General features: G+C 61.7%; 1 protein-coding gene across 1 annotated transcript; it reads left to right on the forward strand.

Annotated features, from left to right (window-relative positions):
- Positions 1-3,135: 3,135 nt before the first annotated feature.
- MMEL1 (membrane metalloendopeptidase like 1) lies at positions 3,136-26,997 on the forward strand. The gene is made up of 21 exons (XM_039842418.1): positions 3,136-3,304; positions 13,204-13,281; positions 13,951-14,010; positions 14,972-15,133; positions 15,391-15,471; positions 15,866-15,961; positions 16,269-16,387; positions 16,867-16,932; positions 18,139-18,273; positions 18,365-18,454; positions 20,532-20,668; positions 21,004-21,097; positions 22,420-22,548; positions 23,027-23,125; positions 23,631-23,714; positions 24,043-24,146; positions 24,411-24,469; positions 24,868-24,987; positions 25,766-25,899; positions 26,042-26,107; positions 26,591-26,997. The coding sequence occupies exons 1-21, from the start codon at positions 3,151-3,153 to the stop codon at positions 26,798-26,800; spliced, it is 2,277 nt and encodes a 758-aa protein (XP_039698352.1). The 5' UTR covers positions 3,136-3,150; the 3' UTR covers positions 26,801-26,997.
- The last annotated feature ends 9 nt before the right edge of the window (positions 26,998-27,006 follow it).

The raw sequence follows: 27,006 nt of genomic DNA on the forward strand, positions 1-27,006 counted from the left end.
GGCCCAGGAGAGCCTTCCCTGGGCCGGGGTGGTGTCGGGGATCCGAGCCCCACAGAGCTCCCGTCCAGGTCCTGGTTTAACCTGAGAGGTCACCTGAGCCTGGACTGCAGGCTTTCAGCAGGACCCAGCACAGGCCTTCCGGCGAACGGGCAGCCCCAAGCCTCTGGCTCTCTGGCCCGGCCCCACCTGGACACCCCAACTCCCCCTGGGGCCCGGAGGTGCTGCTCATTCCACAAGATTCCGAAACGGAAGCAGAACCACGGGCAACCGCCTCAGGCCTGAGGTGAATCTGGGTTCCGCCTGGGGCCTGCTCTGCCCCGAGGCCTCCGGCCCCCTGGGGGGCTGACTCACACTCTGGGGTACCTGCCAAGCCTGGGGGGCCTCTCCCACTCTCCCAGCCAAGGCTACCAGCCCCTGGGGACTAGGGTCTGAGCCTGGAGTCCCCAGGGGCAGACGGAGGCAACTGAGCCCCACGCCAGCTGAATATGGGTGCCTCGGAGTGGGGACCCTCCTGGCAGCCCCACCCCCATCATAATGCCAGGACCCCCCACTTCCCCTTACACCTAGCAAGCCCCCCAGACCCCAGCATCCTCGCTGGAGACTAAAGGGAAAGGAGCCCCATGGCAGGGCCCTCGCGAACCGCACCCCAGTGTGGCTCTCTGGTCTGACCTCCGGGGTGAGGCGAGAGCCGGGGCCGGGGCCGGGCCCCCCTCCCAGCAGCCCCTGCGGCCCCTCTGGACTGTGGGTCGGAGGCAGGGCCAGAGCCCTGGAAGGGACACCCACTCGGCAGGGAGCTGGCACCCCAGGAGCTGCGCTCTGCCCCCTCCCCCCACACCAAACACAGATGGAACTCCGCGGAGCAGCAGAGGCGCGCCACCTCCAGGGAACCACGCCTGCATCACAAAGGGGGCCCGGAAGCCAGCACCAGCCTCACTTGGCCCCTGAAATCACTGCTCTGCCACCCGAAGCCCCACCCTCCCAGCCCCTGCCCACCAAGACTCTCGGCCATCCTGAGCCAGCCTTCCGAGACCTGCCTGCGGGTGACAGCCATTCCCGAGTGACCTGAAGGTGAGCTGGGCCAGGCCAGCTTTCCTGGGCAGCACCCTGCGAACGCCCTCCATGCGCCCAGCCCATTTCCCAGGGGACAGGCAAGGTATTTACATGCAGTTTCATCTGTGCCTGGGGCAGGTGGCTGCCGACCAGGCACAGTCCCCTCAGGAAAGGACCCCGTCTTTGCGACCACAACAGCCTGGACAGGCCACCGGTGGGGACCTCGGCGACCCCTCTTCTGCTTCTCTAGCACAAAGCTTGGCTTTGCCCCCAGCCCTCGATTTGAAGGTTTGTATTGCGTATGTGCCTTTTTGTCACGGGGGTCCCTAGAAGCCAGCAGGACAGACTAGGCTAACAGAACGAGCGAGTGAATTCATTCGTCATGATAAAAGTGAGACGACTGGGGGACCCAGAGCCACAGACGCCAGGCCGAGGCCGGGCCTGACCCGCCCGGTTAGGGAGCTCGGTCACCTTCACTCATTTGACGAATGCTGGGCGATGCCTCGGGCTGGTGGGTCTAGGTGCCGGGGGCCCCGCAGATGGATCCCCTGCCCCCTGGCGATGACGTTCCCGAGAAGATGGAAGTGGAAATGGAAATGAGGGGCGTGTGTCTGGATCTGGGGTGCAGGGGTGCTGGGGCTGGCCGTGCGAGTACAGAACCCCGGGAAGGCCTCACTGCGAGCGATCTTGAGCAGGGGCTTTTGGCGAATGACAGGCGGCAGGCAGGGATCTGGGGCAGGGAGGGTGGCGGGGGCATGGCGACAGGCGACGGGTCTTGAGACCTGGGTGGGCCCTGCTTCCCCTCTCATGTGGGGGCATGTGGCAGGTGCCCAGTCTAAGACCCCCTGTGATTCGGGACCAAGCACAGACAGACCCTCAGGTGCTGGCAGGTGAGAATACCCAGCCCAGCCCTGGGCAGTCTCAGCAGCCGGACATCCGTGCCCAGGCCAGGACTTGGCCTGTGTCCTCAAGCTTCTCCCAGAGACTGCCAGCCCGCCTGGTGCAGGGCTGGGCACTGGGGCCCAGACACCGGGGCCACGAGCCTGTCCTGAGTGGAGAGCGGCCAGCGGCTTCCTGGGTGCCTAAGCAGCTTTCCCGGGCAGGTCTCTGAGTGCCAGCGAAGGAGGCGTGTGCACGCACACATGCATGCACAGGCACACACACGCATGCTCACACCAGTGCTGCTCACACATGCACACACACATGCTCACACCATTGCACGCACAGGCACACACACACATGCTCACACCAGTGCACGCACAGGCGCACACACACATGCTCATACCAGTGCACATTCACTCATACACGTGCACGACTCACACGCAAAGTGTGCGCTCACATGCACGTGTTTACACACATGCACACATGGAGCACACTGCACATGCATGCCCACACATACAGTGCACTCGCATGTGCACGGCATGCAGGTGTTTGCGCACGTGCTTACACACAGTCACACGTCTGCATGTGCACACCTCACACATGTGTGCACATGCACGCTCATACGCATGCACACTCATACACGTGTGCATGGCTCACATGCAGATGCATGCACACGTGCACACGCATGCGTGAGAGCACATGCACACAACTCACACGCGCCTGTGTGCATGCACACTCACCTGCATGTGTGTGCATGTGAGTGTGCCCCAGGCAGGCTCCACTGCAGTAGCCCCTCGACAAGCAGGGGGAGCTGGGCCTCTTGGGTCTGGCACATGGACCGAGCTGTGCGCAGAGTGGTCCCCAGACCAGCCCCCACCAGAGTGGGCTGGGAGAGGCCGACCTCTGGAAGAGACTGCCTCGGTGGCCGACAGACTGGGGCGCCCCCTGCTCCAGGGGGCCCCAGGCACTCGGCACCTCCAGCCCAGGAAGGGCGTGGAAACACAGACTCCGGGCCAGGTGTGCGCTTGGCAATGGAGAGGGGGACCCAGCACCCCGAAAGGACCCGGCCCCTGCTCCCAACCAGGATCCGGCCCTTCCGGCCCGGGGCAGGGCCTCGGAGGCTCCACAGCGCACCTCCCCTGCCCTGGGTGGACGCTGCCGCTGTCCTTGGCCTGGCTGTGGCTCAGCTGTGCACCGGCCCCTTCTAGAGACTTGGTGATGGGGAAGCCGGAAAGGCCAGTGGGGATGGTGGAGATGGCCCGCCCGGCAGGGCAGAAGCGCCCGGGCTTTCTGGAAGGAGGGCTGCTGTTCCTGCTGCTCCTGGTGACAGGCGCCCTGGTGGCCTTGGGCTTCCTCTACGCCCACAGCAGAGGTGAGTGAGGACGCCCCCTCCCCCAGGCCCGTCCCCCCAGCACCCTGCTCTCAGAGACTCACGCCCACCCGCCCTCTGAAGGGTCTGCGCGCCCGCCCCGGGAGGAGCCAGCCTTGCCAAGTGGGCAGGCGGGGTCTCACTGGGCACCGGAGGCTGCGAGGCTGTGCTGCGGCCTCCGGAGGGTCACTGACCTGGCGGGGGGCGGGGGCCCCTTCCAGAAGGCTCTGCCCGGGCGCGGGCTGGAGCACGGCTGGTTCTGCAGGCTCTGAGCCCGCCGGCCTCTGCGGGACTCCCGCGCTGCCGCAAACGGGGTCCCCCGCCCCCTCGCGCGGACCCCTCCCCTCGCGGCTGGAGGCGCAGCCCGGCGGCCCCGCGCGCTGCAGTTCCCGGCCGGCCCAGCAGCAGGAGCCCGCGCTCCGCGCTGGGGACCCGCGGCGCCTCCTGCCGCCGCCATGGCCACCGTGCGGGGAGGACCCTCCGGGGGCCTCTTCCCCTGGCCCGCGGAAGGTCGGGTCTCGGGGCCTCGCGGCTTCCCCGACAGACGGCGGGAGGGAGCCGGAATGGGGTCCCGGAGAGGTGGGGGCAAGGCCACCCGCTGCCCTGCGGGAGCACCCCCAAGCGCGGTGTCCTCCGCTGTCCCCCACCCGGGCCGCGTGGGGGCGCAGGACCGCCCCCTCTCAGGTCAGGGGGCGAGCCGGGGGCTCACTGGAGGCACCTGGGCACCAGGCGGCCGGGTCAGCCCCAGCTGCGTCCTGCTGGCCCCTGGGCGGCGGTGGGGGGGGAGGCGTGTACATCAGGTGAACACCTGCCGGCAGGTGCGGTGCGCTCCTCCCACGGCGGGGTCTCAGGACTCAGGAGAGTCCGCAGAAACACTCACCTCTCTACTCCCAACAGTAGGGCACCTCAGCCTTTATTACTAGAATGTCCCCTCACGGGCCAAAGCCTGTCTCCGCCGCTGGGGCACCATCCGCGCACCCATCCCTGCGCAAGGCTGTTTCCGTGAGCCAGGAGGGGTGCAGCCTGTGGACGTGGTCGGCACCCCCGCGGGGCTGCTCGGCCTGACGGGTGCCGGCTGCTGTGCCCTGCCGCCCCTCCTGGTCTCCTGCCAGGATAGATGGGCACTGCCAACTCTACAGGTCACTGTGGCCCAGAGACCCCTGGGGGCCCAGACCCCAGGGAACCTCTATTCAGGGTTCCCCAGGCTCAAAGCACCCGGCTTAGAGGCCTCCTACGGACAGGGCTGGCCCCACCCACCCCAGCTCTGGGTGCAAAGGGGGCCCCACCGCCGTCTGCAGAGACCTCCAGACAGGAGGGCCCTCCCTGCTCAGCCTGCCTCCCCATCCGCACCATCCCCTGAATCCGAGTGGACCCTGTGACCCGACTCCCCGAAAGGAGTGTACCACTGATCTCGGCCTCCGTGCTGGTTGGGCTCGTGGCGGGGTTTATGTGCACTGTTATTATCTAAGGATTTTTCATGTCCACTCTGAGTTTTTATTGACTCGTGAGTGATTTAGAACTCTCTTATTTTTAATTTCCAGATGCATGGAGATTTTTTTAGTTACCTTTTTACAAATTGGTTTCTAACCCCATTGCATTGTTGTCGGCAGCCATGGTTTACGAGGTCGGATTCTTTGGTATTTGCTGAGGGTTGCTTAAGGATAACGCGTGGTCAGCTTTGCAAATAATCTGCGTGTGCTTGCGGAGTAAGCCGGTCGCTAACTTAGAAGAACGTAGAGATACAGACATAGACACAAACATAGATACAGACGTATCCGTTGGATTAACCAAATCTATATGTTTGCTTTTTAAATGTCCTTGACCTTTCAATTATCGAAAGCTGCGTGTGTTAAAATCTTGCACTCGAGATCTATCCGTTTTCCTTGTAGTTATGTCCAGTATCAACTTACTCATTCTAAGGCGACATTATTATGCGAATACAAATTTAGAATGAGCAGACCTACCAGCGCCTATGATCAGGTACTGACGTTTTCTATCTTAACCATGCTTTTTGCCTTAAATTCTGTTTTGTTTTAAATTCTTTTGTGTCTAATATGAACATAATACATAAATCCTTATTAGCATCTGCTTTGTCTCTTTTTCTGTTCTTCTTTGTTGAAATTTTGTATCCTTAGCTTTAGATGTGTCTCTCGCAACAGAATATAGCTCGGTTTCGGTGTCTTTTACCTGGAAGATTTAGGCTCTGCATTCACTGTGATGACTGGTATGTTTTTCCTCTTGCCTTCTTTCGGATCGAGCTATTATTTTTCATTTTATTGTCCCTCAACTAGCTTGAGATTTTTCTCTGTCTATCCTTTTCGTGGTTACCTTGGATTCTTTTGTTTCGATATTTGTTATATTAAAAGTTGTGGATAAATCTTTTTCAGAAAACCAAATGTTTTTGTAAAATTACAGTGGGAGATACAGTCCCCTGCGCTCCCTCCCGGCCACCCTGGAATTCTGCTCCTCAGACGCAGCCGTGTTTGTGGTCCGGTGCAGAGGCCAGCGAATCTGGCCCACTGCCTGCTTTTGTCAATAAAGTTTTATTAGAACACAGCCGCGCCATTCATTTACATATGGTCTATGGATGCTTTCATGCTAACTGAATAGGTGAGACAGTTTGTATGTGGACCACGAGCCTAAAATACCCACTTTCTGGCCCTTTACAGAAAAATACTGCCAGCCCTTGGACTAGAGTGTCTTCTCGTGTTCTGAACCAAGTCCGGGCCCTCTGTCTTCATTAGTGTGAGGTCGCGGGCAGCACCCTAAGGTGTGGTGACACCCAGGTCCCTAAGTCCGACAGCCTGGCTGGGCAGGCCAGCTCCCTCACCTCACAGCCGGGTGGCCCCGAGAGGCTCCCTTCACACCTCTGTGCCTCGGTTTCTTTATCTGTATAAAGGAACGTCACATAGTGCAGCATTAGGGGCTCGCTTGAGTGGTCAATGATTTAATGCACCGGTAACACCTAGACAAACGTCGGCCACGCTGTTCACGGTCTGGCTGAATGACGTCCCACCAGATGCCGTGGTCACCCTCTCATCGAGGTTGTTGCTGAGCCCCTGAACAGAAGGCAGCCCCGCTCCCCGCACACCCGCCCCCCGTGCAGGCGTATCGCCGCGTTTAGAGGCACCCCAGTCATCGCTGGCAGTCTTTCTACGGAGTGTTTTTCACGGCTGAGCTCCGGAGACTAGCTGGCTTACATTTTCTTGCTTTGTTATTATTTGGTTTCCTTAGCGTTAGTAGCTACCTCGTTGAAGGAGGTTCCTTTCTTTCTGATCATTTTATTACAGGCCTGTCTTCACCCAGCTCAGGTACCCACCTCGTGCTTGTAAAGCGTATTTGAGTTAATTGAGGGATGCCGTAACACGTGACTTGGGGACAAGGCACCGACAGTTCACAAACAGCACTTGTTAATTACTCCAGACGTTAACCCATTCAAAATGACATTTCTAACCCTTAGAAATCCTTTTCCCACCCGCTCTGGTCGTTTGTCCAGACAGTCCTTAAGAAGTGAGCCGCTTTTAATGTTGCACGAGTACTTACGATTCACTGTCTCCTGCAAAAGTTCACAAACTCGAGTGAAAAGCTCCCAACAGCTCCTAAACACGGCCCCGAACGTCTTCCCGTTTCATAAGAGGCCATGGGCCCGGATCCCTGAGACCCCACCCGTCTCTGAAACGCAGCGAATCCGTCGTTCTGCAAAAGGCCCGTCCTTGCTCTGCGTAGCAGCTATTAGGTAGTGAGCGGGTGCGATACTACGGTTTGAGCCCACGCAACTGTGCGGTGTTCGATTCTCACCCCGGAATTCCGCGAACCCTCCGCCCGTCTGGCCGCCATCGCGGCCGTGTGGGAATCCGACACCGTCACTGCTCTTCCATCGGGTGCCATTTCTTTCCCTCCGAGCTGCTTTCTCTCTTTGGGGTCCTGCATCTTCACCGCCAGGTGTCCGGCTGTGAAGTTCCCTGCTTTAGATCTGCCGCGATTCTAACCACGGGTGACATTTACTGCCTTTGGGAAATCGTAGATCTCTGCTCTCTCCTTCAGACACTCTGATCGCATGATTCCACGTGTGCTCAAAGGTCCTCGCTCCGCCCTCCGAGTCGTTGTGGGCAGCATTTCCGTCTCTTTGACTTTGCCTGGCATCCTGGGTAAATTCTTCAGAACTGCACTCCGGTTCGCGAAATCTCCCTCTGTGACATCTGCTTAACCCATCCATGCTGCATTTTTAAAAACTGAATCCCAGCGCCTATATCTCTGTTTGTTTCGAGAACTTTTGGTTGATTCTTTCTAAGTGCTTCTCGCTCTCGTTTTCAATTCTTTTATTTCTTTTAATAGTTCGAACATACCTGGGTTATTTTCTGCATCAGCTAGCGATCGCTGCCTTAAAAACCACCCCAATACTCAGGGGCATAAAACAGCAACTGTTTATTGTGAGACACACCCACGGGGTGGCTGGGAGCAGCCGGGCTAAGTCTGCCTCACTGTTCTATGTGGACTTTGTCCTCCTACGAGGCCCAGCAAGCAGGCGTGGGCACGTCCCTCTCCTGGCAGAGGCTCGAAAGGGCCAGTTAAAGCACACAGGCCTCTCAGAACCGAGGCTCCCAACTGCATTAAGCCATTTTGCTTTATTCTAGTGGCCAAAGCAAGACACAGGGCAATCCCACAGTGAAGGGGCGGGGGGCGAGGGTGACTATCCTGTGCCCCTTTGGGAACAGCTCCAAGTGGTCACGTGGTCAAGGCGTGGATACAGAGAAGAGCTGACATTTGGGCCCCCTGATGCCACCTTCCACACATCTGGCTCAGATAACCCCAAAATATGAAATCCGTGGGATCCTAGTTTGTTTGTCGTTTCTCACTCCTGGGAGCTCGTCTCTTCATAAACATAAATTCATGCTTGAACTGGCTTTCCCCGTGGGAATCCCGCGTCCCTCTGGGGAACGTGTGTGTGTGTGTGTTTCCACAACTGGCACTGCTCGAAGTTAGCTTCTCGGCCTCAGGTCGCCTTGCCCGCACGGCCACCAAGCTCACACACGTGGCAACCAGCCTGCGACGAGCACTCTGCAGGGACGGGGGCTACTTTCCACCTCGCAGAGTTCTTCGTAGCCCTTTTTTATTTTATTATTTTATTTTGAGAGAGAGAGGGAGAGAGAAAGGAGAGACAGGAACGGGAAAGAGGGAGAGAGAAGCAGCAAATGGTTTAAATCGAGGCTGACCTTGAGGAGAGAACAAAACTTTCCAAGGAAATGTCAACATTGTTTTGTTAATGCAGAGCCTTTGTGAAAATAGTCCAGAAGGGACTCAAGCGAATGTGAAAGAACGCGGGGCGGATGCCACGACAGTAGGGTCTCAAGCAGAGCGCCTGCCTTCCAGAGAGACAAGGACAAACTCGCCTTGGGCTGTTTGCCGCCAACTCCGCGTAGCAGGAGAGAGAGACTTGGTTTCTATTCAGCTTTTGCGTCGAAAAGGCTTGGCCGTTTTGCTTTGTCTCTTGCTGGGAAGAACAAAGATTTGAAGTGAGAATGTGGGGCCCGGCAGCCCACCCTCTGCCTCTGCTGGTGGCGTGGGTCAGCGCCCCACCTGCCCGTCAGGGGTCTCCTCGGGGAAGTGGGCAGGGCGAATCGCACCAGCGTCCGTGATGATTAAATGGGGCGACGTGGCTTAGAGGGCAGTGTGGGGGAGCAGGACTCGGAAACATGGCCTCGGGAGCCCACGTGTCCGCAGGCGACTGACCCAGCCCTCGCATCCAACGGTCTGGCCCCAGGAGGTGGTGGCAGCTTTGCCGGGAAGACGCGGGGGCTGGAAGAGGGAGTGGACCTGCCTCCTCGGTTGTTTGTTCTGGATGCGTCTGACCAGGCTGGAAGCAAACTACTCAGAAGCATCGTTTGGGCCTTTAGAACACTTCCTGCTCCCGGTTCCCCCTCGTTTCCCCTGTCTGGCTCACGATGCCCTCCCGCCCCTCTGCGTTTCCAGCGGCTTTCACCTTCTTTCTGCGGGAAGGCGTTTCTTTAGGATTTGCTGTGGCGCGTGTGATGGAGACGTCCTCTGTCTGTGATGAGAAGCCGACCACCGTCCTTCCTGTCATTCTCCCGGATGCAATGTCCCTTCTTTCTGACCGCTTTTAAGGATCTGTCTCTGTCTGTCTCTGTCTGTCTGTCTCTGTCTGTCTCTGTCTGTCTCTCTCTCTGTCTCTCTCTCTTCTCTCCTGTCTCTCTCTGTCTCTCTCTCTGTCTCTCTCTCTGTCTCTCTCTCTCTCTCTCTGTCTCTCTCTCTGTCTCTCTCTCTCATCCCTTAAGAGTTTGACTGTGATGTTGCTGTGTGTGTAGGTTTCTTTGTATTTACTCCCGCTTGGGACACACAGCACTTCTTGGATCTGCAGGTTTGTATCTTTCATCCGTTTTGAAACCTCCTTGGCCGTTCTCTCTTCAAAGATTGCCCTGACCCACAGTGTCTCTTCTCTGGGGCTCTTGTTACACATGTGCTAAGCCACCGAATATTGTCTCCCCGGCCTCAGATCCTCTGAGTTGTTTTGAAACTAATTTAAAATGTTAGGGAGCAGTTTTAGATTTAGAGCTATTGCAAAGACAGTGCAGAGTTCCCACACGCCCCGCACCCTGCCATTGCCGTTACCGACACCCGACATCAGTGCGATGCATTTGCCCCAGGGCCCGGCCCGACGCTGCTGTCCAGCTGTTAACCAGGCCTGCTCCTCGGGGCTCTGCCCACGGCCTTCTCCGTCCTAGGGTCCCACCTTGCGTTTAGTCACCAAACCTCCCCTCGACTGCGACGGTTTCTCAGACGTCCCCTGAGGCTTTTTGTTTGTTTGTTTGTTTGTTTGTGATTGTGACACTGTGACGTGGATGGGCCAGGCGTTTTACAGACACTCAGGATCTCGACTGGGATCCGTCCGGTGTTGTCTCATGATTATCTGTGCTTGCAGCGAGCTAAACAGGAGCCGGCACTGGCGTCTGCAGCTCTGATCCATCACCACTGGGATCCCGCCCCCCGCCTCCTCCCCTTGCTCATCGGTCCCCCTCCGCGCCAACGGTGATAAGCCCGGCCGCCTCGTTGCCTTACTTATTCAATCGATGGACATGGGTGGTGGTTTCAGAACCGGTGCAAGGATCCCGCAGGAAACTTCATTGCCTAGAGCACAGCACGTGTGTGCAGCTTGTCAGCCTTCGGCCCTCCACGCTCGCTCATTTCCACAGCTACCGAGGGCAGCCCCTTATCCACGACCCCGCCACTGAGGTTATTCACACACTCGTCACACACGTAAGATTCTCAAGCTGCATTCCATCCCGGGATGCCCTGGCCCCCCAAGTAATTGTTTTAGGTTTTGCATACATGAGGTTCGCTCTTCGTGCTGTAAAGTTCCATGGGTTTTTACAAATGCCTCGTACATTATATTCACCATTACAGTATTGTACTGAATAGTTTCACGGCCCTAAAATATCCCTTCCCTTCACCTGCTTACTGTTCATCCACCAACACCTGCGCTCCTGCCAAGCTCCTGGCCGTCCCTATTTACTCTCTGTGTAGCTCGGGTTTTCCGGAATGTCATATAATGAGAATCACACTGTAGGTAGCTTTTTCAGACTGGCTTCTTTCACTTAGTAATCCACACTTAAGATTCATCTGTGTCTTTCTGTGGCTCGACGGCTTATTTATTTTTATTCCTGAATTATAATTCCATGGGATAGTTGTAACAGAGTTTATCCATTATTCTATTGAAGGACATTATGGCTGCTTCCAGTTTTCTGAAACGATGAAGACAGATGCTACGAAGATTCTCATTCAGATTTTTCGCATCGACGTCAGTTTTCAAATCAGTTGGGTGAACAGCTCGGAGCCACATTTCTGGGTTTGGTTCTGAAAGAAACCAGCAAACCCAGGCGAGCGGCCCCACAGTGGGTCACGACGGTTCCCACTGCTCCGAACGCCCCCAGCAGGGGTGTCAGCGAGCTTGGCTGGCTATTCTAACAGGCGTGTAGTGGAACCTGACGCCTATTGTTCTAATTTACAGTTCCTTGGCGACGGGTGAGGTGAGGCATCTTTTCCTACGTTCACTTTCCAACCGTGTCTGTCTTTGCTTTGGTGGCATCTTCGTACCTTTTGCTCATTTTCTAATCAACGTGTTCGTTTTCCCATTGCTGAGAGTTGAGGGTTCTTTGTGCCTTTTGGATACGAGCGTTTTGTCTGATGTATGTTTGCAAATATTTTCTCTCTGTGTGTGGCTCATCTTTCCATTCTCTTAACAAGTCTTTCACAGGGCAGAAGTTTTTCATTTTAACTGAGGAAATGATCGATTTTTTTCTTTCGCGGATCGTGCGATTCGTGTCGTATTTTCAAAGTCATCGCCAGGTGCGAGGTCATGTAGATTTCCTCCTATGTTTTCTCCCAGGAGTTTTGCATGTTGTGTTTACGTCTGTGGCTCATTAGGAGCTCACCGTCGTGCAAGGCGTCAGGTCTGAGTCTGAGCGTTCTGGTCTGCTCTGGCACGCGCGTGTGCACTGGTTCCACGGGGAACGCTCCTGAATGACTCTCCTCCCTCCGTCGAATCGCCTTCACGCCTTTGTCGAGACCCAGTCGCCCCGGTATTCGCGCGGGTCTATTTTCGGCCTCTTGGCCCGGCTCCTCGGACCCGCGCATCTCCGCCCTCGCCACGGCTCTGCCGCCCTGACCACGGGTCGCCCTAGAGCATGCGCGGAAATCAAGTCACGTGTCTTCCAGCTTCGTTTTCTTCGTCCACTCTGTCCCTGGGGTTGTGGCCCTTTGAGGTCCCAGCTCTAGTCTCTCGTCCCAAGGCTCTGGGCTGCTGAGGTCGGCAGACAGCGCGGGGACCCGGCATCCGCTTACCTCTTCGCGGATTCCAGGTGCGGGGACCGCGCGCTCCTCCCCGAGGCTCGGGGCTCGGGTTTGCCCCCGCGCGCGTGCGGTGCCGCGCTGCCCCCGGCTCCACGGCACGGGGGCTCCTGGGGAGTCGTGTCCGACTCCCGCCGAATCTCCAGGGCCCAGCGCCAGGCGGGCTGGCCGTCATGGGCACGTGTTGGCTTAGTGGGTGGGCGAGCGAGGCACAGAAAGCACAGTGGAGAGAAACGCCCGCCGCGCCCGCCCCAGACCGCGCGCCTCGCGACCGTCCCCGCCAGTGGCCGGGACCCCGGGGGGCGCCCCCCCTTTCCGGGCAGCCCACACCCTCTGAAGACTCTGTGGACAGCCCTGTCCCCTCCTTCCCGCCAGGTGTTCACGGCCTCTCCGTGGGGAAATTCAGCCACGGCTGGGTCCGAAGGTGGCCGGGCCTGGTGTCCCTCTGCCTTTGCCTGGTCCTCCCCTCCCCTGCCCTGCTCCTCCTCCTTCCTCATCCTCACTGTCTGTCGGTGAGAATGGACAGTCCATCCCGGGGGACCCTGACGCTGGCCAGGCAGTCCCCCACGTAGTGCATGAGGGAGGGAGGGTGGCTTCACAGTGTCACCGACAGTGAGGACGGGGGCTGGAGCCGAGGGCAGCCAGTGGGTCTGAAAGCGACCACACAGGACACCTTTTCCCTAACAGAGCCCGTTGTCCCTGCCTTGGCAGGACCTCGAGAGCTGCCCGCCCTACATGAGGTGGGACAGGAAGTCAGAGGGACTTTCTTGGGGGAGGAGGCCCTGCCTCAGGAGCCCTCTGGGGGCCCCAGGTGGGGAGGGCCTGGGAGTGGGCTGGCAAGCCAGGGCAGCTCAGAGATGGCTTGTGCTGGGGTCCCCGTGTGCCGGGTCCCTGGTGACCAGCCCTGCTACAGAGGGGAGGGGCTGCACCCCGAGCAGGGAGCCCGGGAGCACCCCGGGACTGCAGCACCTCAGGAGAACGCCAGTGCCGCCCCCGAGGCGCAGCTGGAGGTGAGAGCTGAGTGCTGTGTTTCTCCCCAGGGAGGCAGCTGCCGCTCCTTACTGGCCGGCTTTGCTTCTCGCAGGAGGAGAAGACCCCTGTAGAACGAGAACCCCGAGGTAGCCCTGCCACCCCATCAAGCACACCCCGCAGGGGCCTTGGGAACCAGCCTCCCGCGGCACTCTCGGCGGAGGGCAGGGAGCCCACGGCCCGGCCGGTTCATGGCAGCGGGGGGTGGGCGGTGCGCGGGACCCCCGGAGTCCCTTGGGGAGAGAGGACAGTGGCAGGGACGCAGCCGTGAGCACCTGCTGCGGGCACTATGCTCCCCGGGCACCGGGAAGCGGCAGGAGTCACACGGCGCGCCGGGCGTGGACGCTGCGCATTCACATCACCAGCTGGCACCGGGTGCGCAGAGCCCGGGAGCGCGGGCGGGCTGCCTGCAAGAGCCGGCCCCCGCTGGGGTGAGAGCTGGCTGGGCAGACAGGCGGAGGGCGCAGCGCTTCAGCCCCAAGGGCCTGGGGCCGCTGCAGGGTCAGTGGAGGCAGGGGGTGTGAAGGCGCCCAGGTCACTGCAGGGGGCCAGCGGAAGGAGGCTCACCCTCACTCAGCACCCAAGGCCTGGGCCACGCGGCAGCCCTCTGGACCTGCCCTCAAGACCCCAGGCTGGACCTCCCACCGGGGCTGGGGGTGGTGTGGAGGCCCGGCCCCGACCGCGCCCCCTTGTCACACCTGCGCTCCACCTGCGCCCACCCTGCTTCTGCGCGTGCTCACTCTGCCTCTTGCCTGCAGCCATCAAACGGCCCAAGGAGAAGGACGAATTGTGCACCACCCCCGGCTGTGTGATGGCAGGTAAGCCCCGCCCCTCCCACCTCCCGCGGCCCTGCCCAGGGGCGGGGCTCCCGAGACGGGGGTGGGGCCGAGGTGGGGGGCGGGGCTCCCGAGAAGGGGGCGGGGGGGGCACACCTGAGACGGGGCCTCGGCCTTGCAGCGGCGGGAGGAAGCAGATTCCGGCCCCAGTTCTCCCAGCCCCCATCCCTCAAGCCTCCCCTGCGTGCTCAGGCCCCTGTCCTCACTGGACCCAGGGGCTCTCGTCTGCATTTACATTGGAAAGAAGGCCACGCGAATGCACGCCCTCAGCCACGTTTTGTCCCAGGGCTTTCTCTTAAATTACTTGTGGATTAAAAAAAAAACAAAAGCCAAAAAACAAAAACAGTGAAAACGCTGTGGGGAAACAAGCGAGAAAACTCAGAAGTGTGGTTTTTCGGCCCACGCTCGGGTCGTGGGTACTCGCCGTGGTGCTTTCTGCGAGGCCCCAGCCAAGCGAAAGACAATGGGGGGCGGAGGGGTGGGCGGTCCTGGGTGGAGGGTCCAGAACGGAGGTGCAGCCAGGAACGGCTCCCCCTGTCCCTGCACACTCAAGGTACCCGCACCTTCGTCCCCTCTAACAGAAACGACCCCTGGGGATGGGCGAGAGCTGCCCCTCCCCCCGTCCCAAGGACACTGGGGCTCCAGGGACAGTCGGGGCAGAAAGGTTCAGGCCGGGGGCTCGTGGAGCAGGGCCACCAGCCCAGCACTTCCTGCGAGCCCATACTCTCAGCCCATCCCCTCCACCTGGGGGGTCAGAGAGGTCACGGGGTTCAAGGTCATGTGGCTGATCAGTGGTGGCCCTAGACGCCCTGCTTCCGACCTCGCTGAGGCTCAGAGCAGGTGACAACCACTCCCGAGGGCACGTGGCTACAAGTGATTTTCGGACAGCCCTCCCGGTGTCCACAACTGGGTCTCCCCTCACCCAACCCCTGGGGACGAGCAGCCTCCAGGATCCTCCAGAATATGGACCCGCAACGGGAGCCCTGTGACGATTTCTACCAGTATGCGTGCGGGGGCTGGCTGCGGCACCACGTGATCCCCGAGAGCAACTCGCGGTACAGTGTCTTCGACATCCTGCGGGACAAGCTGGAGGTCATCCTCAAAAGTGAGCTGGCGACACCTGGGGGGCGGGCCCAGGTGAGACTGTACGTCTGCCCCACCCGAGGGCGGCAGTGGGCCGTGGGGACAGCCGGCTGAGCCCTCCTCTGTCCGGTGGGCATGAGGGAGAGGGGCTCCCTTGGGATAAAGGCCCAGGGGCTGCAGAGGGACCACCTCTCCCTGAGAGTGGTGGGCGCGTGGGGACCTTTGACCTGGCCCCCAGCAGCCACCTAGGCCTCCGTCCCGCTTTCTCTGGGCCCACAGGGGTGCTGGAGAACTCCACCAGCAAGGACCGGCCGGCCGTGAAGAAGGCGAAGATGCTTTACCGCTCCTGCATGAACGAGAGTGAGTGTGGGGGTGCCGCCCGGAAGAACAAGTGTGGGGTGCCCCCCTGCAGAACGAGAGTGGGGTGCCCCCTGCAGAACAAGAGTGTGGGGTGCTGCATGTGGGGTGCCCCCACAGAATGAGAGTATGGGGTGCCCCCCTGCAGAATGAGAGTGACTGTGGGGGTGCCCCGCTGCATGAATGAGGGTGAGTGTGGGGGTGCGACCACCGCAGAACAAGACTGTGGGGTGCCCCCCCGGCATGAACGAGAGCAGGTATGGGGGTGCTGCCCTGCTAGGACTGGCTCCGCTCCAGGACCCCTGGCCCCTGCAGTGTAGTGTGGACAAACAGCCCCGCTCAGCTGTCACACCCGCCGGCTGCCTGGGCGGTGACCGCCCACTCCCGCCCCTCCCAGGTGTGATAGAGAAGCGAGGCTCTCAGCCCCTGCTGGACGTCTTAGCGGCGGTGGGCGGCTGGCCAGTGGCCATGGACAAGTGGAACGACACCATAGGTAAGGCCGAGGCCGGGGGCGGCCGCGCACAGACCGGGACCCTGGAGCCGAGGCCTCCCAGGCCTTAGGGAGGACTCAGACCCCCGGCCGCGGGACCCGGGGCTCCCGGCTCCGGGCACGGGCTCTGCTCTCTGTGCTCCGGCCCAGCCCCACGTCGGTGGCCGGGCGGGGGGCGCACCCACGGCTGGCAGCCCCTGGCACACTGCTGCTCCCAGGGCCCGGTGGTTCCCTGTGGCCCCCCGAGGTCTGGGTCCACCGTGCAACGAGAGGCCCGGCCGGTCTCCAGCATCGGGCGCTGCCTCCCCAGGCCCCACCTGGGAGCTGGAGCAGCAGCTGGCCATGATGAACACGCAGTTCAACAGGCGCGTCCTCATCGACCTCTTCGTCTGGAATGACGACCAGGATTCCAGCCGGCACATCATCTACGTACGTGCCGCGCCCAGGGCCGGGCCGGCCCCCCACCTGGCTGGGGTTCCCGCGGCTCAGCGGGAAGATGGCCAGGGCCGAGGCCCGAGGGGTGGATGAACTCATGTATGGCCCCCGGGCCTGCTCCGGTCCACCTCTGTGCTTTGGGGGCCCGGCTGCCAACGGCCCCCGTCCTGATCAGACGCCCCGATGCTGAGCTGGCTCTCGGGACCAGCTGTCCCGCCTCTGGCGCCCGGACAGGAAGCCTGACCTCAAGAAGCAACCCTGGCCACAGCCAGAAGGCCAAAGGGACCCGCGTGGCAAACGCCCACCCTTCCCTGCAGAAGCCCACACCCCCTCCCCCAGCGGCCCGCTGCCCGCCACTGTCCGCTCACCCAGCCGGCTCACGCCCCAACATCACCCCTTCTGGGTCCTGAGGGGAGGGGAGGAGGCCGCCACCCGCCCGGCCAGGCCCAGGGTCACGGCCTCTGTGTCTGCAGATTGACCAGCCCAGCCTCGGCATGCCGTCCCGAGAGCACTACTTCAGGGAGGGCAGCAACCGGAAGGTGAGTCCGGCGGACGGGCACCCCCTTCCCTGCCGCCCCCCCCAGCTAGACCGTGAGCGCCTGCATGGGCGGGGCCTGGCGTCGAGGGCTGGGGACGAGCTTTGTCACCATCCACGCTGTAGGGAGTGTCCCCAAACCCTCAGGGATAAGCTCGGCTCAGCCCCGAGGGGCACACCTTACCAGGCCATGTCACCGGTGCAGGCAGGACTGTGGTCCACAGCAGCGGCTTCCTGCAGGGCCCCTGGAGGGCTGGACGCAGGCGCCAGGGCCCTGGGCCTCCCCGCTTAGCCATTCTGCTGCTGCCTCCAAGGGGGAGAGAAATGAGGGGCCCGGCAGTGGCAGGCAGGACCGGGACCAGCCGGGGGCGGAGCGAAATGACCCATAGGCCGCAGCGCCAGGAAGAGCAGGGAGCAGAATATGGAAGGGCGGGAGGTGTGAAATGACCCACAGACGGGCCGGGAAGCAATACGGCGGGCCTCCTGGCAGAGGCGGCCGTGAGCCGGGCCGTGGAGGGTGGGGACAGCCAGGGGGAAAGACGAGCGTGGTCAATAGCGGGGCCACGGAGCGAGGCCGCGGGGCTGGAGAACCAGGCCAGGGACCCACCCCAGGGCAGCAGGGTCTGGGCGTCTAGAACGGCTTGTGCCCCACAACTGTGGGTCGGGCCGGGCAGGTGCGGTGGCCCCTGTGGTTCTTGCCTGCAGCCCGGAGGGCCCCCCCAAATGGGGCACGGAGGCAGCAGGTCTCAGTGGGCTGAGGCAAGCCTGGCTAGGGCAGCCCGCCCTTAATTTAACCCCAGCCCCTGACGGCCCTGGACCTTTTTGAAGCACCTAGTGTGTGCCAGCACTTCGGCTGCGGACATGAAGTCCAGCAGAATAGGCCCCCGGTCCCATGGAACCTCAGGGACATGGGGTCACACGCAGGAAGGGGTGAAATGGGGCGCTTGGCTGTGAGCTGCCTTGGTGTGGCCTTGGCACAGGGCCCAGGCATGGGTCTGGGCACCAAGCACAGGGCACCCATGGGCAGTGCACCCAGAGGAGTGTGGGTGACAGCGGAGGGCCTGGCCGGGAGGGTGCAACAGCCTGAAAGCCACCCCGCCTGCGGCCTGCGGGGGCCTGCTCTGTGTCATGCGCCCACCCCCCACAGAGAGCTCCGTGGGGGCCCAGGCTGCCCAGGCCGCCCCACTCCGTGCTGCGTCCTCTGGCCCAGGTGCGGGAGGCCTACCTGCAGTTCATGGTGTCGGTGGCCACGATGCTGCGGGCCGACATGAACCTCCCCGAGGACAGCTACCTGGTGCAGGAGGACATGGCGCAGGTGCTGAGGCTGGAGACGCAGCTGGCAAACGTGAGTCTGGCCCGCTGGTGGGGGCGGGGGAGGCCCTGGGCCCTGGCACAGCCCCTTGTCACCGCTGGCTCCGACCCCCGCCCCGGTGCAGGCCACGGCCCCCCAGGAGGAGAGGCACGACGTCACCGCCCTGTACCACAGGATGGAGGTGGAGCAGCTGCAGAACAAGTTCAGCCTGAAGGTGAGGCTGCCCCCGCCCCCACAGCGTGGATGACAAAGCTGGTCCCCAGCCCTCGGCACCAGGCCCCACCTATGCAGGTGCTCAGGGCGCACCCCGGCCCAGCCTGCCCCGTTCCTGCCGCCCCCATCTGAGCCTCAGAATGCGCCAGCCCCTGAGCAGGGGGGCCATGTACCTGGCCACCCAAACGGAGACGCTTTCACGCCGCACAGCAGGTGCCACCTGGACTGTCTGGGAAACGGGGCCACTCCACCCGTGAGGTGGCTGCTGTGACGATCTCGGCTTTCTGAGCAGGAAACGGGCTGAGAGGGCTTGTCAACACGACCGAGTCAGGGTTCTCTGTCCCCGAGTCCTGCTCAGACCCCCAGCACGGCTCTGCCCACGGTTTTGGCTGCCCGCGGCCGAGGACCGTCCCCTCCCCGCTGTCCAGACCTTGTGCACAGGGGCGGAGCCCTGAGGGGCTGCGCCTGCAGAAGGAGCAGCAGTCCTGCCTTCTAGACTCCAGCAGCGGGGGGCGCGTCAGAGGGCGGACGGAGGTCATGGTCAGGGCTGGGCCGAGGGCGGAGGGAGCAGGGCAGGCTCCTACCTCCTGACCGGGTTTCAGAGTCCACTTGATCGACTTATAGAAGATGGGCCCAGCTTCCCTGCGCGGCTACTGTCCTCGGTGTTGCTGAGGAATCTTTGCCCCCTCAAGGTCGCTTAGGTCTATGATCGGCCTCGAGCTTATTTCTTACAGAGAGCAATGTAGAGATCATTTCTGCTCTTCGGTACAGATGTCGGGTGACCCAGCACTATTTATGGAAGAGACTCCCCCTTTACACTGCTCTGCAGGCCACCTCTGTTTAGAGATCAAGTCTGTGAGCGTCGTGTGGCGTGTCTACGCGTGTCCGTGTGTCGGCGCGTCATCGTATGTGTGCACCCGTGTGTGTCTGAACACGCTCTATCCCGCTGGTCTTCATCTCCCACGGGCCAGCCGCCCACCACTCCGTGGCTGCAGTGAGAATAAGTCTGTCTCTTTGCTGCCACAAAGATACTAACCTGCACACGTCACTTCTGCCACTTTGTAGATCCTTTCAGATTAGATGCGCACAAAACCACATCCTCTGTGAAAAGTAACAGCTTTATTTCTCCTCTTTCAAGTCTCACTGACTCTAATTTTATTGACTCATCTTACTGACCTGGCTCGGACATCCGGCCTGGCACCGAGGTCGCAGTAGTAGACCTCGCGTGAAGCTGGCCACGTCCCACCGTTCCATGTCATGTTCGCTGCTATGGCTATTGAGGTTCCTTGTATCAGATTATGGAATCTGTCTAGTTCTAATCCGATAAAGAGTTTTTATCGGGAGTAGATGGGTACTTTTACGAAATGCCTTTCTGCATCTACTAAGATCAACGTGATTTTCCTCCTTGATGCAGTTATCCAGAAAGATTTTCCTCCTTTATTCGGAATATATCGATTTTTCAAATGTTACACCAAACGCGAATCCCTTGAATAAATCTAACTTGGCCGTGACGTGTTATCTATGTTACCCAGGTGTGGATGGATTCTAGTCGCTAATATTTTGCTTAGAGTTTTTGGTATCGGTGATCACGAGACTGGCCTACTATTTTCTTGTAATATCCTTACTTTGGTAGGAAAGTTGTTCCCAGCCCCGTAAATCAAGTCAAAAGGAGTTTTCTAGTACTCTTTTCGGGGAAGTTTGAGTAGATTGGCAGTGTGTCTTCCCGGAATGTCATACAGACTCCACTGGAACACCAGATAGGTCAGGAAATTTCTATGTGGAAATATTTCAAATTAAAGATCCAGTTTATGACAAATAAGACCGTATTTTCCATGTCTTCTTTAATCGTTTTTGCTAAGTCGTGTTTTTCCAGGAGTCTATCCATCACGTTTAAGTCTCCGAATATATTGGCATAACCTCTTACCCTTTCACAGTCCCTAGGCTCTGTAGTGATGTCACCCGTCTTTTTCCCGGTTCCGATCACCTGTGCCTTGTTTCTCGAGCATGCTTTGGTGGGGGCTGTGTCTCTCAGAGGCCGGGCGCTGTGCCTCCCTCTCTCTCACCCCCTTCTTCCCCAGGGATTTAACTGGACTCTCTTCATACAATCCGTGCTGTCCTCTGTCAAAATCAAGATGCTGCCGGGCGAAGAAGTAGTAGTCTACGGCACCCCCTACCTCCAGAACCTGGAAGACATCATCGACCTCTACTCAGCCAGGTGAGGCCCCGGGGAGGTGGCAGGAAGCATCCTTGCCCCTGCTCTGCCCCTGTCCCAGCAGTGGCTCCTCCCAGGGAGGGACCACGGAGCACGGGCTCTGAGGCACGAAGGACCTGGAGAAATGCATGTCAGCGGCCAGTGGAGCCTTTCCTTAGAGGCATCGCGAGCATCCGGGGCAGACACGCTGTCCCTGGGGGGCTGTCCTGGAGGTTTTCCCCACCACCCTGAACTCCCTGCTTGGGACAGAACCTCTGGCCTGGGGCCCATGAGCCGTGGCCCCTCCCTGGGCAAACGGCACTCCCCTGTCCCCGCCCGGCCCCCGCTGCCGCCCATAGGACCATGCAGAACTACCTGGTCTGGCGCCTGGTGCTGGACCGCATCAGCAGCCTGAGCCGGCGATTCAGGGACGCACGTGCCAACTACCGCAAGGTATGTGCAGTCGCGCAGAGGTGGCCCCCACCTGGCCGGCTCGCCCCGCTGAGCGCCGGGGCCCTGGGGTCAGAGCCACGCAGGAGCCGCCGGGCAGCGAGCGGCGGGTGGTGGGCAGCAGCCCCGAGATCTGCTCTTTCGAACCAACAAGCATGGCGTGAGGGCGGGGCGAGGGCGGGACAGCCTCTCCCGGGGGGGTGACGCTGGACATCTTAAGGCAACGGCGATGCAGGCCCGAGACCGGCACGGCAGGTGCAGAGGCCCCGGCCGGTGGGGGAGGAGGCGGGGCCGCCATCCAGGCAGAGCATGGGTCACACGCGTGAAGGCCCTGGCTGCTGGGGGCGGGGGACCCGCGGAGAGGCCCCGCGGTCACGCTGGCTGTTCTGGGCAGTGACCTGCGGGGCTGTGGAGTTGGGAGTGGAGGCACAGGGGGGCTGGGGCCGTCATCCGACAGGCAGGGGGCTAGACAAGGGTGTGGCCAGTGCATGGCTCCAGGGGAGGTGCCGAGGTGCTGACAGCAGACGTGTGTGGCATCTGTACCTGACACGGAGGATGAGGGACCCTGGAGCCAGGGGCACTCCGAGGTCCTCTGCCAGACTGATGGGCGGAGGCCCCCACTGCCATGCCACAGGCGCCGGGGCAGAGCATGTGGGGGCAAGTCCAGGCTCCTGCTCTCACACGCCGAGCTGGAGACACCCACCAGCCAAGCATCAAGGAGGGAGCTGAGTCCTGGAGCTCTGAGGGAAGAGAAGGGGTCACACTGACTTCTCGGGGGGCAGAACACCCCAAGGCCCCAAAAGGTGTGGCTGGATGCCAGGCGGAGCTCTGGCCTGATGTTCGGGGCAGGGGCCTGATGGGACATGTTTCCGTCTTGCGCCCCTGCACCCCTGGGGAAGGATCGGCAGACGTTCTCACTGCCACTTGGATGACGAGGAAGCCGGGGCCCAGAGACCCCGGGGCCGAGCCGGACTCGCCCGGTTTCGGGAATGGGGCTGGAGTCCTCGAGGGCAGAATCTGGGCGGACAGCCAGGCCAGGGTGGTGAGGACAGGGGACGAGGCATAGCTTAGGGCCAGGTAGGACCCCCCAGCCCCACCCTGGGGTGAAGGCCCAACTCCCTGCCTGCTGAGGACCCCCACCTCCTCAGGACCCCCACCTCAAAACTGCGAACTCGGCCCTCCCCTCTCCTGCGCACAGCATTCCGAGGCGAGGCTCTGAGTTCGTCCCGTGTCCCCTACCAGCCCCTGGGCCCCTGAGACCCAGGACCGGGAGGCGGGTGTTGGGGAACGAAGGGACGAACGCGTGTGCGCTTGGCGACCGCCAGGCGCTGTACGGCACCACGGTGGAGGAGGTCCGCTGGCGGGAGTGCGTCAGCTACGTCAACAGCAACATGGAGAGCGCCGTGGGCTCGCTGTACGTCAAGGCCGCCTTCCCAGGAGACAGCAAGAACGTGGTGGGTGCTCCGCGACCCTGTGCAGCCCCCCACCCGAAGGGACACCAGCCCCCGCGAGGACAGGCCGCATCACCACCGCCTGGCGCTGTGACTCCAGGCTTCCCACGAGGGACCGCGCTGGCCCGCCAGCAGCACATGTGCTCTCGGGGTACAGGGGTGGGGGTGGGGGGGACATATTTCCCCTGGTGCCCACCACACGGGGTCGGGGGGGGCGGAGGCCAGAAAGCCTCGCCCATCCGCGCCTATGGCCCCCCTAGTCAGGCATCGGCCACCCACACCCCCACCCTGCAGGCTGCCCGGGAAAGGGTACAGGTGTGAGTTCTGGGGGAGGCCCTAGGTCCCCTAGGACAAAGCGCAGCGGTAGAGACCCTGCCCCCGGGTCATCCTCCCCAACCCCACACCACACCCGGAGAAGCCCACAGTGGGGCTGCGCCTCGGACCAGCCCCCTGCAGCACCCCCAGTGCTGGTCGTCCCCAGGTCAGAGAGCTCATCGATAAAGTGCGGGCAGTGTTTGTGGAGGCGCTGGACGAGCTGCGCTGGATGGATGCCCCGTCCAAGAAGAAGGCCCAGGAGAAGGTGGGTGGGCACTGGAGCCCCGAGGCCGGGGCCTCGCGCGCGGAGGGGGCCGTCGGCCATCTCACCCACTTCAGCGTGAGGTCAGAGCGCGGGGTAGCTGGCCCAAGGGAGGACTGTGGGCAGAGGCAGGCCTGGAAGCCCGTCCTGGGAGACCCCCCAGCACCCTGGGAACGGGTGGGGTGGCCATGGCCTCACGGAGCAGCGCACCCAGCAGTGAGGCCAAGACCCACAGGAGCTCCTCTGGGCTAATGTGCCAAACAGAAGTGGCTCCGTGCGGCCCTCGCCCCACCAGACCCCAAGCTGGCCTCCAGGTGCACAGGTTGGCCCGGGGCCGAGCCCTTCCACATCCTGTACCCATTAAACCTCCACATCCTGTACCCATTAAACCTCCTCGCAGCCTGCAGTGAGGGGCCCAGTCCCTTAGCCTCTGACCCGCATGGCGGGGGCGGAGCCAGGATGCCAGGGAGAGGCAGGCACAGGCACGGACCCCGCCTCTCCTCCCCAGGCCATGAGCATGCGGGAGCAGATTGGGTATCCGGACTACATCTTGGATGAGAGGAACAAGCACCTGGACGAGGAGTATTCCAATGTGCGCCCCTCCCCTGGCCAGCCCCACCTGCCCCTGTGGAGCATGCGCCCTTGATCTCCTGGGGCAGAGACTTGGGGGGGGTGGGGAGGCTCTAGCATTACCTCCTTAGGGACAGAGGATCGAGGCGGAGGGGGGTGGTGGTGAAGGAATGTCTCAGAGACAGTAAATGTAAATGTGCGGAGCCAGGTTTGGGCCCCGTCCCTCCCTCTACAGCCAGAACCTGTTAGCCAGTCAAGTGCGGAGGCCTGTCCCCATCCACCCTTGACCTCCCCCTCCGCGGGCCCCTGCGGACAGTGCAAGGCCCGCAGTGACCGCCCCTCTCCTGCAGCTGAACTTCTCCGAGCACCTGTACTTTGAGAACAGCCTGCAGAATCTCAAGGCTGGTGCCCAGCGGAGCCTCAAGAAGCTGCGGGAGAAGGTGGACCAGAACCTGTGAGTGGGCGCGGGGGGCTGGGGGACGCCAGGCCAGCCGGGGAGGGTGGCTGGGTCTGACTCAGAACCGCCATCTCCCCCACCCCCCCGGTCCTGGTCACTTGATCTCTGGACTGGCCCCGCCCCTGCCTTGGCTGTCTCTCAGTAGCACCCCTGACCACTGGGGCATGGGCCCTCAGGGTGGTCTTCAGTCAGCCAGGTAGGGGGCCGGAAGGAAGGTTCCCCAAGAGGCCGGGTGCCAAATGACCAACTTGTTTCTCCCAGCTGGATCATCGGGGCCGCCGTGGTCAATGCGTTCTACTCCCCAAACCGGAACCAGATCGGTAGGTTCACCGATGGTGGGCTTGCGGTGAGCAGCCCCCACCCCTCCTCCTGGGGGCACCCCCAGCCTGCTCTCGGAAGGGGAGAAGGAACCATCTCTCCCACCTGCAGGAACCTGCTCTCCTGCCTGTGATCAGAGTGGGAGGGTTTTGGGGGAGACAGCAGAGACCCTTTTCCTGAAGGAAGCATGGAGAGGCGGGGACACCCTGGCCTTGGGCCCCGGGCCCTCCACACCCCGGCCCTGCCCTCTGTTTTGAGCCTGAGCTTTTTCGTCTGTGAAATGAGGGTGTGTCGTGATCTCCAGCTCCCAGGCTGCGGGGATACATGGCAGGACCCTAGAGGTTCTGGCACACACGAGGTGCACTCACGGCTCGTTCTTGCCCCCGCCCACCCTGGGCAGTGTTCCCTGCCGGGATCCTCCAGCCACCATTCTTCAGCAAGGAGCAGCCACAGGCCTTGAACTTCGGGGGCATCGGGATGGTGATCGGGCACGAGATCACCCACGGCTTTGACGACAACGGTATCGCTGCTGCGCGGCCACAGCGGCACCTCCAAGCGACACGCCCCATCGCTGAGCAGCAGGCCCCAAAGGGGACTGCGGCCACGTTCAGCCGCCGGGAAGGGGCCCTGGGGAGGCCCATCCAACCCCTTTTGTGATTCAGATGGGAACCCCAAGGCCCAGGGCATGGACAGGGGGGCTGCTGTGTCAGGACACGGCTTGCGTAGCCTGTGGTGCTCCTGCTCCAGGCACAGGGATGGAGGATCCTGACTCCACCTCATTAACTGGCCACTCTTCTCCCTGGGCCTGTGAAAGGGGGGACAGCCACACTGCCCGGGACTCCTGTGAAGAAGCTCCTTGTCCTCGCCTGCCACAGAGCCCAGCTCAGTGTCATTCCAGGGCAGCCAGCAGCCTCCACCCAGGGCTGTGCCTACCCGACAGGGCTGACCTCCCACCGCTGGGCATGGCCACCCTGCCTGGTGCTAGTGGCCTGTGACCAGGAACAGGGGCCCCAACTGCAACCCGAGTAGGCTGGTTCTCTCATAGAGCTTGACCGCAGGCCCCTTCCGAGAGCAGCCCATGTCCCCAGGGACCAGGCCCGCCCTCACCCAGGGGTCAGAGTCTGGACACCAGGAAGGGCCACTGAACCACAGTGGCTCTGAGGCGCTCTGAGCAGACCTGTTCTCTGCTAACCAACATGGGCTCTGGTCACTGAGGCCCCCCCCAGAGGACAGGCGGGGAAGGCCGGGTGCTGGGGCTGGCAGGGCCTCCCGGACAGCCCGCCTCTGCCCCCACCCAGGCCGGAACTTCGACAAAAACGGCAACATGCTGGACTGGTGGAGCAACTTCTCGGCCCAGCACTTCCGGAAGCAGTCGGAGTGCATGATCCACCAGTACGGGAACTACTCCTGGGAGCTGGCGGAGGAGCAGAACGTGAGCGAGCCCTCAGCGTGCCACGCCACGCCCCGGCCACGCCCCTCCCGAGGCCACACCCCCGGGCCCCGCCCCTCCCGAGGCCACGCCCCACCCAGCCCCGATGAGGGGTGCTGCCCGCCATCCTGTCTCCTGTGTGCAGGTGAACGGGTTCAGCACACTTGGGGAGAACATTGCTGACAATGGAGGGGTGCGGCAGGCATACAAGGTGGGTCGAGGAGATGGGATGGGGGCCTCCGCATGGCAGGGACTGCCCCCGTCCCTGTCCGAGCCAAGACGTATCCTGGGACCCCTGGCTATTTGCACTGGGAGGCAGCACTGCTCCGGGGAGCCTGCTTGGCAGGCAGCACCCCAACCTGAGCTGAGCCCTCCACACTGACGGAGGCCACTGTCCAGCTCCAAGTGAGACAGTGACAGTTGCCGCACACCCCTGCACCTGCAGCCTCAGGCACTGGGCATCAGGAGCCCATTCTAGGTGGGCGCCATGTGGGGAGGCTGCGTGGGCAGGGAGCCCAGCCAGTGCAGGCGCCTAGATGGCCACTGAGCAAGGTGGCGAGCCCCTGCCCCGGGCGCTCAAAGGGCCCTAAGCGAAGGGGGCAGGACCCCACCAGGCACAGGCCTCGGAGCCAGCCCTCCATTCTGCCCCGGAGAGGAAGGCAGCTGCAGGCCAGCACCCCTTTGCTGCCCGCAGGCCTACCTAAAGTGGGTAGAGGAAGGCGGCAAAGACAGGCAGCTGCCAGGACTGGATATGACCTACGACCAGCTGTTCTTCATCAACTATGCCCAGGTAGAAGCCGTGAATCCCCTTCCCGCCTGCCCCCAAACTGGCTCCCCACTCACATCTTTGGAGGGCCTCCACCGCGGGGTACCTTGGGTGCAAGCCCGGCAGAACCAGAAATAACCAGCCTGGAAGGGTTCCCGGAGGAAAACGCTGGGGAGGAGGGGAGAACCTGCTGGCTTCCCTCCCCCTCCCCAAGACGCAACAGACTGAGGCTGGCGGACTCCTTCGTGTCTAGAAAGGAGACCACACGCCCCCTCCTCCGTCGCTCAGGTCCTTTATTCCTCGTCCATCCCCGAGACCCGCCCCTCTCCTCCAGCCCCCAGCCC

This window comes from Pteropus medius, unplaced genomic scaffold, assembly GCF_902729225.1.
Source record: "Pteropus medius unplaced genomic scaffold, Ma_sr-lr_union100, whole genome shotgun sequence".
NCBI classification, from domain to species: Eukaryota; Metazoa; Chordata; class Mammalia; order Chiroptera; family Pteropodidae; genus Pteropus; species Pteropus medius.